The sequence below is a fragment of the Antechinus flavipes genome, chromosome 4 (genome assembly GCF_016432865.1).
Source record: "Antechinus flavipes isolate AdamAnt ecotype Samford, QLD, Australia chromosome 4, AdamAnt_v2, whole genome shotgun sequence".
NCBI classification, from domain to species: domain Eukaryota; kingdom Metazoa; phylum Chordata; class Mammalia; order Dasyuromorphia; family Dasyuridae; genus Antechinus; species Antechinus flavipes.
The window spans coordinates 254,856,882-254,875,879 of record NC_067401.1 but is presented as its reverse complement, the minus strand read 5'-3'; the positions used below and the strand labels follow the sequence as shown (position 1 = coordinate 254,875,879).

Below are 18,998 nucleotides of genomic sequence, written 5' to 3'. Positions count from 1 at the left end.
TTATAGATTTCCAAACTGTTGGAAGAATTGCAGGAGGCTAAAGAAAGCCATACTCCAGAAATGAAACATTTCATGAGTCTAGAAAGGAAAATCAAGCACATGGAAATGAGGCATGTACAAAGAGAGCAAGAACTGCAACAGGTAAAATTATAGGTCCTGTAATTGCATTAAAACTTCACTGATTAGTCGCTGGGACAGAATGGGATTTCTCTTAGTTGATGTGATTGTTGTCTCTCTTAATAGGGAAAATAGGATTAGCTTAATTTCATTTTTTCAAAAAAAGTCCAGTTGTTCTTTGGTTGAGTCAGGAAACAGTTTGTGTCATTTTACCCATTCTTAACATCAAATTTTTGTTCACGCAAATAGATCATGTAGGTACAGCCTTTGGTATAATTACATACAGGTCACTTCAGTAATATATATTTCTAGTTTGAATGTATATCAGACATGTTCAACTGTAGAGGCAAGTATGTGGTACAGTTAGCTGAACTTTGGATCTGGGGTCAGAAACACTTGCATTCAAATTCCACCTCATACATTTAACTAGCTATGCAACCCTGAGCAAGCTACTTTATTTTTTTTTTGCCCTAAATTTCCTTATCTGTAAAAATGGAGATAAAACACCTGCTTTGTTGTGAGGATCATAATGATAATACTTGTAAAGCATTTTGCAAGCCTTAAAAATTTAGATTAGAAATAGTGATAAGATTACATTTACAATGATAGCCACTAATTTATCACCATTATAACTAGTAATGTCATATGATTATAGTTAGTTAAATAAATAGAATTTCATCTGATAGTCACACAAATTTTTAAGTGCTAATGGAAAATAAAAATGTTAATGAGATATAAAACCATTGAACACATGACCATAATTTGGCATAATCATACATGTATTACCAATTTAAGGTTAATGATAAGATTGAGGCAAATGATATTATAAAGTCAAACATTTGGGCATTTCAGTGATCCAGAAATTAAAAGATAATTTAGGAAGATGGATAAGAAAAAGAAAAAAAAAACAAAATCAGTTCTCTATTTTTCTGATCTCACACTCTTAGACTTGTTTCTCAGGTACTCAGAAATCATTGTATTACCCGTCAGTACTGCATCATTAGTGTATCCCATTAAATTAAGTTGCACCAAATGTCACCAGAAAGCTCTAGCATGTCATGCTATAATGTAGTGTTATTAGTAAGGTATCCTAGTGGATAATCAGTGTTTTAAACATTTGCTTCCTTAACCTACATTTTGACATCACAAATAAACATTTGATTACTAAAGAATCTGTGCTGTAGATGTAGTACATATAACCAAAAAAATAGGATTTGTGGGACACTTTTGGTTGAAACAAGAAGCAAGAAGTAACGGGCCCAAAATATTTCATATAATTATAGAATTTTTCTAGAAGAGACTTTCATAAATTATTTACATATACCATATAGTATGATGCCAAATTAATTCTGGACATGAATCTAAATAAAATCAGAGTAAGGGTTTTTAGCCTTTCTTCTTTCATGGACTCCTTTTTACAATCTGGCAGTCTGTAGATCTCAGAATAATTATGTTTTTCTTATTGTTTTTTTTTAATGTAATATTTAATGTATAAAATACATTAGATTCCCAAGGAAACCAATTATACCAAAATATGGTTATCAAAATACTTTAAAAAAAAAAAAAGTTTATGACCCAGGCTAAAACTCCTGAATTAGAGTTTGAATGAAGCTGTATAGAGATTTGTATTTTATTGTCTACCTCCACCCCATATTACAGCTCTTTCAGGACTGCACCCAGGCACATAGAAACATTGCCCTATATTTTTATTATGTCTGAAAATCCATAGGAATACACTGTACTTGTTTATGTTAAATATTTAAATGGCTAATGCCAGGTCAGCAAAAAGCTGATAATTCTAAGCAACAGTAATTCTTTTTTTATATAGCTTTTTATTGACAAAACATATACATGAGTGATTTTTCAACATTGACTCTTGCAAAAACTTCTGTTCCAACTTTTCCCCTCCTTCCCTCCATCCCCTCCCCTAGATAGCATGTATTCCCATACATGTTAAATATGTTAAAGTATATGTTAAATACAATATATGTATACATATTTATACAGAGCAAGAGTAATTCTGCATGCTTAAATAATTTTGAATAATTAATGAAAATACTGAATCCTGAATATGAGTCATCTAGCATCATACAAAAATATATTTGCAATAAATTAAAAATTACAGTTCCATCTTGCTCTATTTTGTGTTTCCCTCTGTGTCTACCACAACAATATCTGACATGGTGCCTTTGCAAACAAGTGAAACAATAAACTTTTATTTGATTTAATTGAATTGAAAGAATTGTAATGGACCTAATCTAACTATTAGTATCCAGGTAAACACACATAAACTATCTGTGGCAGGCCTAGGATATGTCATGTTTAGGAAGATCTCTTCTTTTAACCAGGGAAGATTTCCTCTGCTAGTACTTCTCATAGCAGGTAATATGTATCTTACTTAGTATAAGATCATCATGAAGCATTTTGAAGCTGTAAGTCCCCTTGTCACTTAAGTAATGTCAGATCTAGAAGAGGACCTTAAAAGTAATCTAATCTAACTACCATGTTTTGCAGAATAGAAAACAGAGATCCATCTTAGCCTAAGAAAATGCCCAGTATAGTCTTTCTGCTAAATATTTCTTAACTATATTTCAGCATATTCATGGAAAGCAGAAGCTACCATTTTCTGGTTCCAGAGACTGACAGACTACTTTCTAATTACATCCTCAGGGGCCAGTTACAGGAATTTTGTTTTTGTTTTATTTTTCATTTTTTAAATACAGTAAAATTTTATTTACAAACGTAAACACTATTCTAAGCTCCCTGCCTCCAGAATTTGGTTCTAGGGCAGTTAGGTGGCCCAGTGGATCGAGAGCTGGAGCTGAAGTTAGGATGAACTGAATTCAGATCCCATCACAGACAGTTACTAGCTGTGTGACTTTGGTCAAATCACCTAATGTCTGACCACTTTCTTCAACTGGTGTGGAGATAATAACAACACCTATCTCCCGGAATTGTCATGAGATAGTATTCATAAAGCACTTAGCCCAGTGCCTGGTTAAATATATGCATTTTCTTCTCTTCCATTCCCCAAAGATCCATTCTGATCTTTGTCTTTAGGTGTTAAAGCTCTTAAAAAACAAGAGAATTTTGCCTTAATACATGATCAATTCACGACTTCTTAACTTGTTTCAGAAAGTTAGGTAATATTTGATATTAGTTAGTATTTAAATCCCCATATGTGGGTGACATAAAAGTAAATGGCCCCACCTAAGCACTGTTTTGATAAAGAAAACTGAAATTCATTTATCAGTGTTGAACTGTTGCAGGTTTCTCCTTTCACCTAAGATCTACTTGGGGATAGCAGGTTCTCTGTATCATGTGCTGCTTGCTTTAATGATTCAGAACAAGCCCAAAAGGTTGTTTGGATGTATGGATGTAACTTGAAAATGCTTCATTGTAGATAATACAACAGACGCGCCAGGTGGTTGAAACTGAACAAGAAAAAGAAGTGGAAAAATGGAAAAGGCTGGCACAGCTAAAGAATCAGGAACTAGAAAAATTCCGTATAGAATTAGACTCCATATTAGACGTTCTCCGAGAGCTCCACCGCCAAGGAGTAGTTGTTCCAGTTCCTTTCTCAGATGAGTATTAGGGCTTCAAGGGACAGGAGTCTCTATGCCTTGGAGAAAAAGCAGAATACCAAAAAAAAAAAAAAAAAAAACCCAAAACCAGACTTGGAGCCTGCAGCCTAAAGATTTTCACAAACTATTCAAACAAGCAAGGATGATGGAAGATAAATTATTTTTGATGGATAAGAAGAAATAATGCCATGGTACCACATTTTGTTTGTAGAGAAAATTTCAACTGATTTCATACTAAATTATCTAGAAGAAAACACCTGTGTTGAATGATTATATAAGTAACTTAATTTACTACATAAGCTGTTCTTCATGTAGTAGAAATGAAAAAGCTTTAGAGAAAAATTCTTCTATGATTACATTGTTATTTAACATGGTTCATTTTCTTTGTGCCAAGAAAGCAATTTCTGTTTTTCTTGTGAAATTCTTAAATGAGTACCCTGAGATAACCAATCAGAATAGGACACCTTCCCCTATAATTTGGAAGAGAACAGGTTTTTCTCAGAGTTCAGAATTTTTTATTTCCTTCTTCCAGTTTCACATGTCCTTCATTAAGGTGGCTCTTCCCAAACCTACCTTCCAAAGTAAAGAATAATTAAAACTATCATTTGTTTAAAACTGTGACTTCAGAACATGAGATTATTTTTAAACCAACAAATCTCATATACTAGTTATAATTATATATTATTTGTAGTGATTCCTTTTTAAGGTCAGAAGATAGATGAATGAATAGAGTGAAGTTCATAAATAAATTCAAGTGGTCATAGCTGTGAATAATTCAAATGAAATGTGATGTTGGACATTTCCTAAAGTTGAGGTTGATTATAGTGATCCTGGAACTCTCAGATTCAGGTAATGTATGTCTTTATGTTTAACTGTCTTCTCCTCTGTGAGAAGAGGTGTTTTTATTTTAAATCAAATTTTTGGCAGCACTGTATGTTATGAGAACTAGATGAAACAAAATGTGCATGTTTGCAAACAGAAAAAATATAAGGAATTTATGTATATATGTATATATGTGCATATGTATGTGTGTATATATATATACATATATTTCATATATATAATATATATATTCTCATTGTTTTCCAAAAGAAGAGGTTGTGAACTTTCTAATTTATTATTTTATTTATGTTTATATGAAAGAATTGTACCATAAAATAACAATAAAATTTTCTACTTTTGTTATTGTTTGGTATGAATCTCTAAGGCATGTTTTTGTCCGCAAATTCATCTATTTGGTATTTCTGTCCATTGGCCTACAATCCACACTTAGCAAAGTCATCCGTGGCTTCTTCAATACAGCAAAGACATTGTCCGGAGTTCATGAAACTGGAGAGCTACTGAACCATCCTCAGCTTAGGTTTCTGTGACAAAAGCCTTTGGTATCTGAGCCATTTTGGAATTCCTTTGGTTCCATGAAAAATGCAAAATATGAATGTGGAAGTGTTTTAGAAAGGCTGCGAATAGAAAATATATCTAAACTGCCCTATCTTCAGGTTGATCAGAAGTTCTCTTTCCTTTTCATCAGAGTGATCATTCTGATTTCCAATCATCTTATAAAACCAAAAGAGAGTTTTTCTAGCTAGTATTCCACTTGAGCCTAGAGTTTGAGCCAGCCACAAAAATCCCTGATGGAGGGTGCTATGTTGCAAGACCCTCTGGATCAGAAAATAGCATTCATTTGAATGTTTTCTCCAATAATGAGGATCTCAATCCATCCATGCTTGTTCATCCTGTGTGACTTTTGTCCATGTCATCCTGTAAGATTTACAGAGGGAATTTAGCCTTCCTCATTTTCTCCTGGCATCTCAAGAACATCAAATGAACACTGAGGTTATCCTGCAGTCATTCTTCACCTTCATCAAATGATCAACCAATTCTTTTTTTTTCTTATCATATATTTCCCTCATAACATTTTATAATCCTATTCTTCATATGTTGCAAATTGCTTATACCCACAATGCACTTCTCCATTGTCCTCTGTGTGATATTCATTTTCATCTATTTGGAGATTATCAGTTTTCATGTCTTAAAACTACGCCTTGAATCCAGTAGAATATAGGTCTTAAAAGGTGGACCTTATTAATTGGAGAATGGCTTCAACAAATTGTGATAAATGAATGAGAGTATTTTTACACTTTAAGATATGGGGAAATACTTAGAGAATTCTAGAGAGTCGACTAAAAAACTTTAGTAAAATTGCAGGATATAAATTAAACCTACATTATTTATATGTATTAACTACAAAGTTCAATGAGAAGATAAAGAAATTCCATTTAAAATAACTGTAGACAATATGATAATATGTAGACAATATAAAATACTTGGGAATTCACCTGCTTTAAAACAATCCCTGGTTTAGTAATAAAGCCAGGGAGTAGATTAGATAAACAAAACAGTAATAAATAACCGTAGTAATCTAGTGTTTGATCAGCGCAAAGATTCAAGTTTTTTGGGACAAGAACTCACTTTTTCACAAAAATACTGGGAAACTATAAAAGTAGTTTGGCAGAAAATTAAATGTAGACCTACATCTCACACTGTATACCAAGATATGGTCAAACATAATTTAAGGATAAAGGGTGATATAAATAAATAAATAATGTTGAAAATTTTATGTCATCTATGGATGAGGGAAGAATTTATGATCAAAAAAGAAATAGCATCACAAGAAGCAAAGTGGATAATTTTGATTATATTAAAAAGTTTTTGCACAAACAAAACCAATGTGGTCAAAATTAGAAGGAAAATGGAACTGGTGGGGGCAGGGGAAAGAATTTACAGTAAATTTCACTGATAAAGGCCTAATTTCTCATATAGATAATTGAGCCAACCATAAAAATAGCAACTATTCCCCAGCTGATAAATGGTCAAAGAAAATGTGAACAGATAGTTTTCAAAAAAAATAAAGCTATCTTTAATCATATGGAAAAAATGCTCTAAACCATTTAGAGCATTCTGAGACACCATTTTATACTTATCAGATAAAGAAAATGACAGATGTTGGAGAGGATGTAGGAAAATGGGCCACTAATGCATTCTTGACAGAGTTGTAAATTAGTTCAACCCTTCTGGAAAACAAATTTGGAACTATGCCCAAAGGACTATAAAACTAGGCATACCTTTTGGATCCAGTAGGTCTTACATCCCAAAGAATCCCCCCAAAAAAGGAAATATATGTACAAAACTCTGCATAGCAAATTTCTTTTGTGCTGACAAAAAAAAATTGGAAATTGTGAGGATGAGTGTCAGGTTTGGTTTCTTAAAGGGTGGTTCACGACCCCAAATAGGAGTCTGATAACTAAATGTGAGAGTCACAAATTATGATTTGTTATCAGTCACATATATACCCAGGGTCACATAAAAATGTCTTAGGAGAAAAGAGATCACAAGTGGGAAAAATGTAAGAAGTTCTGAGTTAGGAAATGGAGATAGATAATGATATATTGTGATGGAATACTTGTATTATAAGAAATGACAAGCAGGATAGTTTCAGAAAAATTTGGGAAGATTTACATAAACTGGTGCAAAGTGAAGTGAAAAACCAGGAAAACATTGTACACAATAACAGCCGTATTATATGATGAACAACAGTGAATGACTTAACTATTCTGATCAATCATCCCAAGACAATATCAGAGGCCTTAATGAAGAAAAATGCAGTCCACCTCCAGAGAGACAAGCGATGGAGTCTGAATTCAAATTGAAGCATATTTTTTCATTTTATTTTTCTTACATTTTTTGGCAATATAGCTCATGAAAATATGTTTTGCATAATTTCATATTTATATTGAATATCACATTGCTTGCTTTCTCGCTGGAAGGAGAAGCGATAGGAGAGGAAAAATATAAAACATAATTTTTTTTCATTTTTTTATTTTATTTTATTTTATAATAACTTTTTATTGACAGAATCCATGCCAGGGTAATTTTTTTACAACATTATCCCTTGCACTCGCCTCTGTTCCGATTTTTCCCCTCCCTCCTTCCACCCCCTCCCCAAGATGGCAAGCAGTCCTATATATGTTAGATATGTTGCAGTATATGCTAGATACAATATATGTTTGCAGAACCAAACAGTTCTCCTGTTGCACAGGGAGAATTGGATTCAGAAGGTAAAAATAACCCAGGAAGAAAAACAAAAATGCAAATAGTTCACATTCATTTCCCAGTGTTCTTTCTTTGGGTGTAGCTGCTTCTGTCCATCATTTATCAATTGAAACTCAGTTAGGTCTCTTTGTCAAAGAAATCTACTTCCATCAGAATACATCCTCATACAATATCGTTGTCGAAGTGTATAATGATCTCCTGGTTCTGCTCATTTCACTTAGCATCAGTTCATGTAAGTCTCGCTAGTCTTCTCTGTATTCATCCTGCTGGTCATTTTTTACAGAATAATAATATTCCGTAACATTCATATACCACAATTTACTCAACCATTCTCCAATTGATGGGCATCCATTCAATTTTCAGTTTCTAGCCACTACAAACAGGGCTGCCACAAACATTTTGGCACATACAGGTCCCTTTCCCTTCTTTAGTATTTCTTTGGGATATAAGCCCAGAAGTAACACTGCTGGATCAAGGGTATGCACAGTTTGATAACTTTTTGGGAATAATTTCAGATTGCTCTCCAGAATGATTGGATTTGTTCACAACACCAACAATGCATCAGTGTCCCAATTTTCCCGCATCCCCTCCAACATTCATCATTATTTTTTCCTGTCATCTTAGCCAATCTGACAGGTGTGTAGTGGTATCTCAGAGTTGTCTTAATTTGCATTTCTCTGATCAATAGTGATTTGGAACACTCTTTCATATGAGTGGTAATAGTTTCAATTTCATCATCTGAAAATTGTTCATATCCTTTGACCATTTATCAATTGGAGAATGGCTTGATTTCTTATAAATTTGAGTCAGTTCTCTACATATTTTGGAAATGAGGCCTTTATCAGAACCTTTAACTGTGAAAATAAAACATAACTTTTTTAATGAATTTTGAAATTTTTTATAAAAGCAAAGAATATAAGAGATTCAAAGAAATGTATACAGATTGATGGGAGAGTAAGGTAAGCATAATACAATATACACAATGATTTCAGTGGGAAAGATTCTCTGTGGTCTTTCAAATAGCACTAATAATAACTCAATAATCACTTGCAGGTTTTTTTTAGTCCTTGAGTAGATTTGTCTGGATCAAGTGACAAAGTGATTAAGGCACATGAAGGCAATGTACCATGTAACTAGTCTATTTTTTTTCTATCATGCAGTTTCCTGATAATATCTTTAATTCCTTCAAAGTACAAAAAAAATTTTCCTACAATTGAATATTAGTTTGTGATGCTGGATGTTATAGGAAACACTGGAGTTTATTAAATATTGAAATGATATAATCAAACCTGTACATTAGAAAAATCACTTGGGCAACTAAATGTAGGATAGACTGTAGTAAGGAAAAGGAAAGAATTGTGTCAGGCAAACAGATCAGCAAGCTTCTGTCATAGTCAGCTCTAAGCAATTGGAAAAATGTCAAAAGTACTCTTGGACAGAGCGAGTGAATGTAATAAAGATGACAGTACTACCTAAACTAATCTATTTATTTAGTGCCATACCAGATTCCCAAGAAACTATTTTACTGACCTAGACAAAATAACAAAATTCATCTGGAAGAACAAAAGGTCAAGACTTTCAAGGGAACTAATTAAAAAAAAAAAATCAATTGAAGATAGTCTAGCTGTATCAGATTTAAATCTATATTATAAAGCAGCAGTTATCAAAACCATTTGGTACTGGCTAAGAAATAGAGAAGTTGATCAGTGGAATAGGTTCTTAGAACAAAACAGTCAATGACTATAGCAATCTAGTATTTGACAAGCCCAAAGACTCTCCCGCTTTTGGGATAATTCACTATTTGATAAAAATTGCTGGGAAAATTGGAAACTAGTATGGCAGAAACTAGGCATTGACCCACACCTAATACCATATATCAAGATAAGGTTCAAAATGGGTTCATTATGTAGGCATAAAGAACGAGATTATAAACAGATTAGAAGAACATTGTGACCAAAGAAGAATCTAGAGATCATTACTGATCACAAAATAGATGATTTTGATTATATTAAGTTAAAATTTTTTTGTACAAACACAACTAATGAAGACAAAATTAGAAGGGAAGCAATAAACTGGGAAAATATTTTTACATTTAAAGGTTCTGATAAAGGCCTAATTTATAAAATATATAGAGATCAAATTTATAATAGTTCAATCATTCTCCAATTGATAAATGGTCAAAGGATATGAACATACAATTTTCAGATGAAGAAATTGAAACTATTTTTAATCACATGAAAAGGTGCTCCAAATCACTATTGATCAGAGGAATGCAAATTAAGACAACTCCTCAGAATTTCACACCTGTCAGATTGGCTAAGATGACAGGAAACAATAATGACCAATGTTGAAAGGGATGTGGGAAAATTGGGACATTGATACATTGTTGGTGGAATTGTGAACATATCCAACCGTTCTGGAGAGCAATTTGGAACTATGCTCAAAAAGTTATCAAATTGTGCATACCCTTTGTTCCAGCAATGTTTCTACTGGGATTATATCCCAAAGAGATCTTAAAGGAGGGAAAGGGACCCCCATGTGCAAAAATGTTTGTGGCAGCCCTCTTTGTAGTGGCAAGAAACTGGAAACTGAGTGGATTCCCATCAGATGGAGAATGGCTGAATAAATTGTGGTATATGAATGTTATGGAATATTATTGTTCTGTAAGAAATGACCAGTAGGATCATTTCAGAGAGATTTGGAGAGATTTATACGAACTGATGCTAAGTGAAATGAGCAGAACCAACAACAAGACAATACAATGATCAATACTGATGGATGTGGCTCTCTTCAACAATGAGATGATTCAAACCAGTTCCAATTGTTCAGTGAAGAAGAGAGCCACCTACACTCAGAGAGAACCATGGGAACAGAGTGTAGAACACAACATAGCATTCTCACTCTCTCTTGTTACTTACTTGCATTTTTTTCTTCCTTTTTGATCTGATTTTTCTTGTGCAGCAAGATAACTGTATAAATATGTATACATATATTGGATCTAACATGTATTGCAACATATTTAACATGCCTACCTGCCAGCTAGGGGAGAAGGTGGGGGGAAGGAGGGGAAAAGTTGGAACACAAGGTTTTGCAAGGGTCAGTGTTGAAAAAATTAGCCATGCATATGTTTTGTAAATAAAAAGCTTTAATTAAAAATACTAAATGAATGAATAAATAAACAAATAAATTAGATTATCTGCACAAAATCCACATAAAAACGGATAGTGAATCATGTCAGTAAGAAATCGGACACAGCATAGGATGGCAAAAACAAGAAATCATTTCAAAAAATGGAAGAAGACAAAGGTTTACAAATAATTACAGAGTTTCCTGCCCTGTATATAATGAATAAGTTCATTGAGAAAGGTCTGGAGCACTGAACATAGTGATCATCAAACAGCATAATAATTATTTTAATAGCTTTTTATTTTCGAAATACATGCAAAGATAGTCTTCAACATTCAGCTTTGCAAAACCTTGTGTTCCAAATTTTTCTCCCTTTCCTCTACCCTCATCTCCTAGACAGTAAATGATCCAATATAGGTTAAACATGCAATTCTTCTAAACGTATTTCCATGTTTATCATGCTGTACAAGAAAAATAAGATCAAAAAAACTAAGAAAAAAAAAACAACAAACATGATGAAAATACTATGTTGCAATCCACATTCAGTCCCCATGGTCCTCTTTCTAGATGCAAATAGCTCTCTCCATCACAAGTCTATTAGAATGACCTTAATCACCTCATTGTTGAAAAGAGCTAAATTCAGTTGATCATCACATAAATCTTGTTGTACAGCATACTTATTGAAATTTACCACATTTTAATAGATAGGAAATGCATGGCTACTAACTTGGAATCATTTGAGAAACAGTTGCATGTAATCAGATCATTGACTTGGTTAGAGCAAAGTGGTAAATACATTAAAGAGAAAGATGGGAACATTGTATTATCATAGCAGTTCCAATGTATGCTGCTTAAGTCTACTACCAAAGAAAAAGTAATATTTTTCATCAACACCAGATTAAGTACATACAAAAGAATTTTTTATGTTGGAACAATAAAGTTCCTAAAAGTTTCAGGGAATTAATTTTCAAAGTGCTGCTTCAAAGGGAGAAGTTTCCAAAAGAACAGAAACAATCATAAAGATCCCATATCAAACTTTATTTTTCAAAACAACCAATGAGGCTTTATTGGCAAGTATGCTACATGCTTATTTTATCATCTTTTATATTAATTGAAAATGGTCTATGCATACATTGAGGGTGAACTGGGTGAAAATGAATTATATTGCCGGTTGTTTACAGATAAAAAGATATTTTTTTCATATAAAAACACATCTTTAGAGTTATATAACTGAGAGATATAGATGATATAAAACTCCATAGCATCAATTATTGATTTTTTTAAGTATTTAACTAGATAGGACAAAATGCTCCATTATAGTCTCTTCTCAAAGAAAAATGTTTTCAATGTATCTGTAAAAAAAAGTTCAAGATCATATAAGATGTGTACCTAAGACATTTAGCATTGTCAAGGAATTTGGCATTATCATGAATTTGCACAAAAGGATTATCTTATCATTGGGAAAGTTCTCCAAATGTATTTGTATATTATGCTACACGAATTCCATTGAGACTCAGAAGAATACAGACCCCTATGAAAATCTATAATTATTCAGAGATCAGTTTGACGTGCATATTACATAGAAATTACACAGAAAAGTAGATAAGAAACTAATTGTCTTGATTATGATATACACATGGAAAGACCACCCACTTAATATATCCATCCATGTTTAACATGGACAGGTATTTCAGCTGGACAATGAGCTCAGTCCAGAGTTGAGGAGAATTACATAGGAGAAATTGCTTTGCATTTTAGTCATCCTAAGTATCTCACTATTATAAAAACCCACCTCTTTAATTACCATATTCTCCGATGATGTTATATGATTATGAATTATGGGACATCAAAAGAATCAAAATTGTAGGTCTCCCAAAAATGCATAGGAGGTATCTGAAGACTGAAACATTACCAAAGATTAGCTGCATGCCTAAACTATTATAAAAGCCATTACAAGGATATCATACAAAAAGAATACAAACAAATACAAGGAAAATGATACCAGATAGTCTAAGTGCTACACTGATACGTTCATGGTATTAAAAGAATAATAGGAGTTTTCAAGTGAATTGGGTATATTCTCTGTGAAAGATTTATGGAAAGACAGACATGAATTATATAGACAGAAGATACAGATGAATGAGATCTCAGACCTGGCAAAAAAAATTAATTCTATTCAATTTGACATCCATTTATTAAGCATCTATTCCTTGGCATACGTCTGTTTATTTTTTCCCTATTAGATCCTAAGGGTACAGACCAAATATATCTCCCCTAGTGCCTATCATGGTGCTTTGAATATAGTATGTGCTTAATAAATGTTTGTTATAATCATGGGTAGGCTGGAGCCAGCTCTTTTTTGTTAAGAGCAAAGTAAATGTGCTTCCAATTATTAAATCTTCATTGTTAGCATTTTACCTTGGATTCAACAAATCAGGGCTCGACTTTTTGTTTTGTTGATTGTCTAGACTTCAAAAATGTATTTTAAAAAATGATGGAGAAAATGTTAATGTATATCAAACTTAAAAGTACGTTGCATTTAGTTGGGGGGAGGGGTTCCTGGAAAGCCACTTATTAATAGCAAGTCCCTAGTTATATCTAATTACTTTGCACATAACAGATTAGCCATAATCATGTTAGTTAGATAGATAGATAGATAGATAGATAGATAGATAGATAATGTTTGTCCTTCCTTCTTGAAAAGGACTACAATATTAGATGATGCCATGAAATGCAAGTGATTGGATTTAAGTGAGGGAAGGCTGGGCAAGGTTATCTGCCTTACTTTCCCCTGTAGACCATCTGGGTCCAGTGGCCAGATAGAGATTAGATTGCCTGGTTGCATTGGGAGACCTGGGCCTTTTTAAGCTAAGGTCTTCAACAGATCTTCAGATAGATAGACAAACAGATATACATACATGTATTGGTATATGTACATATGCACATAGATTCAGGAATAACTATATACATTCCTATACATATATGTGTGTATATATACACACATATATATAAAACGTGTTTATGTGTTTGTATAGAAAAATACATTCATCTTGTAGATACGTCACATTAATTATACAGTCAATTCATATAATTTATATTAAGTGTATTTGTACATAAAAATATGTATGTAAACACATTTGAGGCTCAGGGAGTTTAATCACTTGCCTAGGCATGACACAGCTAATCAGAATAAGAAGCAAGATTCAAATCCATGAATCTCCTGACTCAGCATTCTATCCACTTTTTATCCCTATAATTGCAGCTCTGGTTTGTTCATCAGATTTGCATGAACTATTGCTCTGAGTACAGAGACCTGAGGGAGACTGAAATCTTTTCAACCATAAATAAAAACAGAATAGGTAACAGTAAGTCTGGTGTTGTCCTCCCTAAATGGAAGATGAGTCATCTGGGAGACTATATTGGAAAGAATACTCCACTTGGGAATCAGAGGAGCTGATTTCATAATTTCCCCCTCCAATATTTACTCCCTGGATGATTTTGGGTAAGTTATTTAAATCTCCCTGGCTCTCAGTTTTATCTTTTCTAAAACAGTGGTATTAAATTAGGTGACCCCCTCCCAGGCTTGATCATTTATTATTATCTGACTATGCTATTATTAGGTGACTCTTCAGTGCTGCTATTCTAGGAGAGCTAACTCATGAGCACAACTGTTTATAGTATGTTATGGAAGTAGGGAGAAAAGAAGTAGTTCTGTCAGAATAAATCCCAAAATTTCCTAAGATGTTTTTTTTAATCCTTTTTTTTTTTTTTAATATTTTTCATGGCTCCAGGTCAGCCCTTTACTGGGATTTTATCATGATCAAAATTAAACAAACCCATCAGAGAAGTCCTTTGGATATATAGTTAATGCCTACCCCTCATCTGGCATGGAATATCCTACAAAGATTTCTCCTTTGGCAACAGTCCAAAAGAATAATTTACACTTCTCTTACTTCTCAACCCCTGTCAGTTAAAATAATAATAACTAGGATTTATATGCTGTTCTGAGGTATAGAGTGCTTGATAAATATTATCTATTTTACCCTCATAACAATTCAGGGAAACAGGTTCTGCTATTATACCGATTTTGTAGGCTGAGTCAAACAGAGGTGAAGAGATTCACCTGGTGTCACACAGCTATAAGAGTCTGAGGCTGGATTCGAACTTTCTTCTTTCTGACTCCAGGCCCAGTGCTCTGTCTCTTTAGCTCCACAACAGTTAACTGGCAATCCCATTCAGACTTGCTGACATTTTTCATTGTGTTGATTTTTGAGCTGATTTGGACCTAAAAGCTTCCCTGCAGCATAGAAGCATGGTATATTGGAAAGGGCACTAGGATGTGGGCTCAACTCTCATCTGTAGTATTTACCCTCAACTTGGGGAAGTCTTTCAACTTTCATGGGCCTTAATTTTCTCAACTGAAATGGAGAACAGCAAACTAGATGCCCTCTGAGGCTCCTATGAATTTGTAAGGCTTCCACCAAGGATGCATGTACCAACATGCAAATTTCTCGCGCAAGTGAGAGGAGCAATATGGTAGAAGGCGGACAAATGACCTACCCAACAAAACTATTATCAGGAGCTCTCAGACCCCAGGCATTTGACTTCTCCCTGGTACCCTACCAAAATTCTGGCTGTCATCTTGTCTTTGAGTCACCTTCAAGATTCAGTTAATGAGAGTGTAGGACTAAAATTTGTTATGGTTGGTGTTGGTGGTGGTAGTGGTGGTATTCAGTCACCTCTAACTCTCTTGGCAAAGATGTTGAATACTGCTTTGCCATTTCCTTCTCCAGTTCATTTTACAGGGGAAGAAACAGAGGCAAACAGAATTAAATTATTTGCCCAGAGTCACACTGCTAGTAAATGTCAGAGGTTGGATTTGAACTCAGTTCTTTCTGACTGTAGAAGCCTGCCTCTCTTGAGCTCACTGAACCTCCCAGAGCAGGCAGGAATCTGAGTAAATCACTGTCACCCCAGGGAAATTGCAGAAGGAAGAAGAATTTCCAAAGTGGAAGCTCTATTAATGATCAAAATTCATTTCTCAGAGGATTATAACTAATTTTTTCTAATATAATAATAACTAATTTTTCTAATATAATAATAACTAATAATAACTAACTGTTTTTTTAATGCAACCCACCATCACACACTCTGCTCAGATCAACTAGCTCTTGCAAACTCCCACTTGCTGCCCTATGACTCATTGAGGCAAGAGTTAGTAAAACAAGCATGCTCTGTCCCTGCATGGTGACTGTCCTACTTCTTCTGTCTAGAGAAAGCTCTTTGAGATAACCTCAAAAGCTGAAGGGGATGATAGGATTAAAAGAACAGAGAAACATCATAAGAAGGTAGATCAAAAAAGTGAATAAAGCCTATTTAAACCAACTCATTCATTAATTAGAAAACTGAGGCTCAGGAAGATTGTGAATTGTCTTAAGATCATAAGGGTAAAAAATGACGGAGGTGAGATGAAAAACTGGAGCAGCTGCCCCCCTTGTCCATTGTTGTTAGTTTATTTGTTTGTTTTCCATCATTCTGTACTTTTGGTCATATCTTCCAGATCCTATCTACCTCAGGAGTTTTAAGTGAGTGTTTCTGGCCTGCCTCTCTTATCTGTGCGAAACTATCCCACCATTTTATCCAGGCTGACCCTGTCTTAGCCCTCTAGGTCTCAACAACAATGATTTCTGGGAGACAAAGTGTTCCAGGATTATTAAATAGCATTTATCCACTAAGGGAAGGTTGGGGTGGAATGGAATGGACGTCTTGCAATTTTCAGAAGGAATGAATCCCCATACATTCAAGTGAGATGGCAGTTATTTTAGAGAGCAAGTAGAGACAAAATCCTAAAACCAACACTAATTTGGACTATTGTTTTTTTTTCAAGATTTGTTTTAAAATTAACTAAAAAGCAACACATCTTTCAATTGACTCACAATGTTGTTGATTTTTATCTTAGATTTTATATTAAAATGATAAGAGCCAGTATGATATAAAAAGCTGGCCTTAGAAAAACTTGGATTCAAGATCCTAGATTCTCTCACATAAAAGCTGTGTTATCTTGGGCAAATGATTTAACATTTCAGTGGGCCAGGCAACACACTTAGGATTAACTTGTACAGACAGGTTGCCAAATTGCAGGGATGGAGTGAGTTCCCAGTCACTGAGCTCCCCACACAGATGATTTAGCGACAGTAACAGGTTATCTTTCTTTTACCCTATCTCTTCCACTCCCAAATTGTTGAATTAAAAAATGGAGAAAAACATTCTCTAGATCAGGGGTTCTTAATTTCTTATGTGTGGAAAAACTCTTTGTCAATCTGATAAAGATTATGAACCCCTTCTCAAAACATTCTAAATATATAAAATGAAACATATAAATTACAAAGAAAATCAAAGTTACTAAAAATAAAAATGGAAAATTTTTTCTTATCCCTCTCCCCAAAACTACCCCTTTTCTAAGCCTATCCATTGATCCTTTGGGAAACCACAGACTTTAAGTAAAAAAGCTTTGCTTTAAGTGATTTTAAGTATTTGCCCCATGTTTTAAACATTCTTTCATTTTCTAAAACTTTTATTAATGTATGTATAATTAAGAATACTAAAATAATATTGAAATATTTTTAAAAGAAGGCCAAAGGCTTTTCTTTTTTAACCTGCCTTCTCCACATCCAAGTAGTATTTTTGTTAATAAAAATGTTCTAATTGCTCTAATTAGTCTTGACTCCTCTTTGAGGTAAGCATGAGACTTCCAAGGTAAAGCTTTGTGCAAGAACTCACCAGTGCAATTTATCTTAAACAAAGAGATTTCAAGCCTGGATGTATTACAAGGTACTTTGTATCCTCAAGAATAATGTTTGCCTCAAGAATATTGGGAAGAGGAAATGCAGGTTGTTTTTTGGGGGGGGTGTTATTTTTTGTTTTTATTAAAAGGAAATGTTGTTTATTATTGTTCAATTGTTTTCAACTCTTTGAGATGCCATTTGTGGTTTTCTTGGCAAAGATGTTGGAGAGGTTTGCCATTTCTTTCTCCAGCTCATTTTACAGATGAGGAAACTGAGACAAACAGATTAAGTGACTTGCCTAGAGTCACAATTGAGCTAATAAGTTTCTGAGGCCTGATTTGAACTCAGGAAGATGAATCTTTCTGATTCCTGGCCTAGCACTCTGCATGCACTGTGCCACCTTGCTTCCCCTGTTTAAAAAAAAGTCAGGGAAATGAGTCGGTATAAAACATTATGTTTTTTTCACATTGACCAGCAAATGAAATAAATAATAAAGAGCCAAGAGACAGGCATCATGTCCCAAAAACATATTTAAAAATACAGAGGTGTCATAGCTGAGCAGCAAAGTAATATGCAATTGAACTCGTTTATTTTACACTCAGTACAAGGCAGGAAGGGGTTGTTTTTCATCACAGGCGGTGAAAAATTTCATAACAAAAATTTCCTTACAAATTAGCAGCCAGCTTCCCAGGCCACTGAATGAGCTAAATTGCTTTCTGTCCCAGGCTTCAGGCTTGCTTTCCACATGCAGGATATTTTGGGATGTGAAGGAATTGCTGTTGGTCTTATGTAGAGCATCCATGGTATTCTGGATCAAAAATCTCTGCCCTGGCAAGAATACCCAACCTCATGCTTTAGCCACGTAAGGAGAACTGACCCATGAGGAATGCTTTCCATTAATTTATAGAAAATGGCAACAATGATGAGAAGACAGTGATACTAAATAGGGTTAAAAGCAGAAAACAGCCCTATTAAAAGCCATACAAACTAAGCTTAAGCACCTTCTTGGAAGGAGGAATGCTGGTCAGATGTATCCTAAAGGCCATTTAATAATATAATAATAGCAACAGTAGTTATAATAATAGCTGACATTTATAAAGCACTTTAAGGTGTGCAAAGCACTTTACATATATTATTTTAATAGATTATCACAATAATCCTATGAAGTAATTCCTATAATCATCATTAGTCTCTTTTACAGATGAGCAAACCGAGGTACTGAGTTTAATTCCTTGTCCAGATTCATACAACTAACAAGTGTCTGAGGCAGGATTAT

General features: G+C 34.0%; 1 protein-coding gene across 1 annotated transcript in view; it reads left to right on the top strand.

Annotated features, from left to right (window-relative positions):
* CEP162 (centrosomal protein 162) overlaps window positions 1-3,788 on the top strand; it is a 128,099-nt gene extending 124,311 nt beyond the window's left edge. Inside the window, exons 26-27 of the mRNA XM_051997340.1 lie at window positions 7-141; window positions 3,521-3,788. Coding sequence (XP_051853300.1) covers window positions 7-141; window positions 3,521-3,712 — 327 coding nt within the window. The 3' untranslated portion in view covers window positions 3,713-3,788. The remainder of the gene's footprint in view (window positions 1-6; window positions 142-3,520) is intronic.
* Window positions 3,789-18,998: the final 15,210 nt, after the last annotated feature.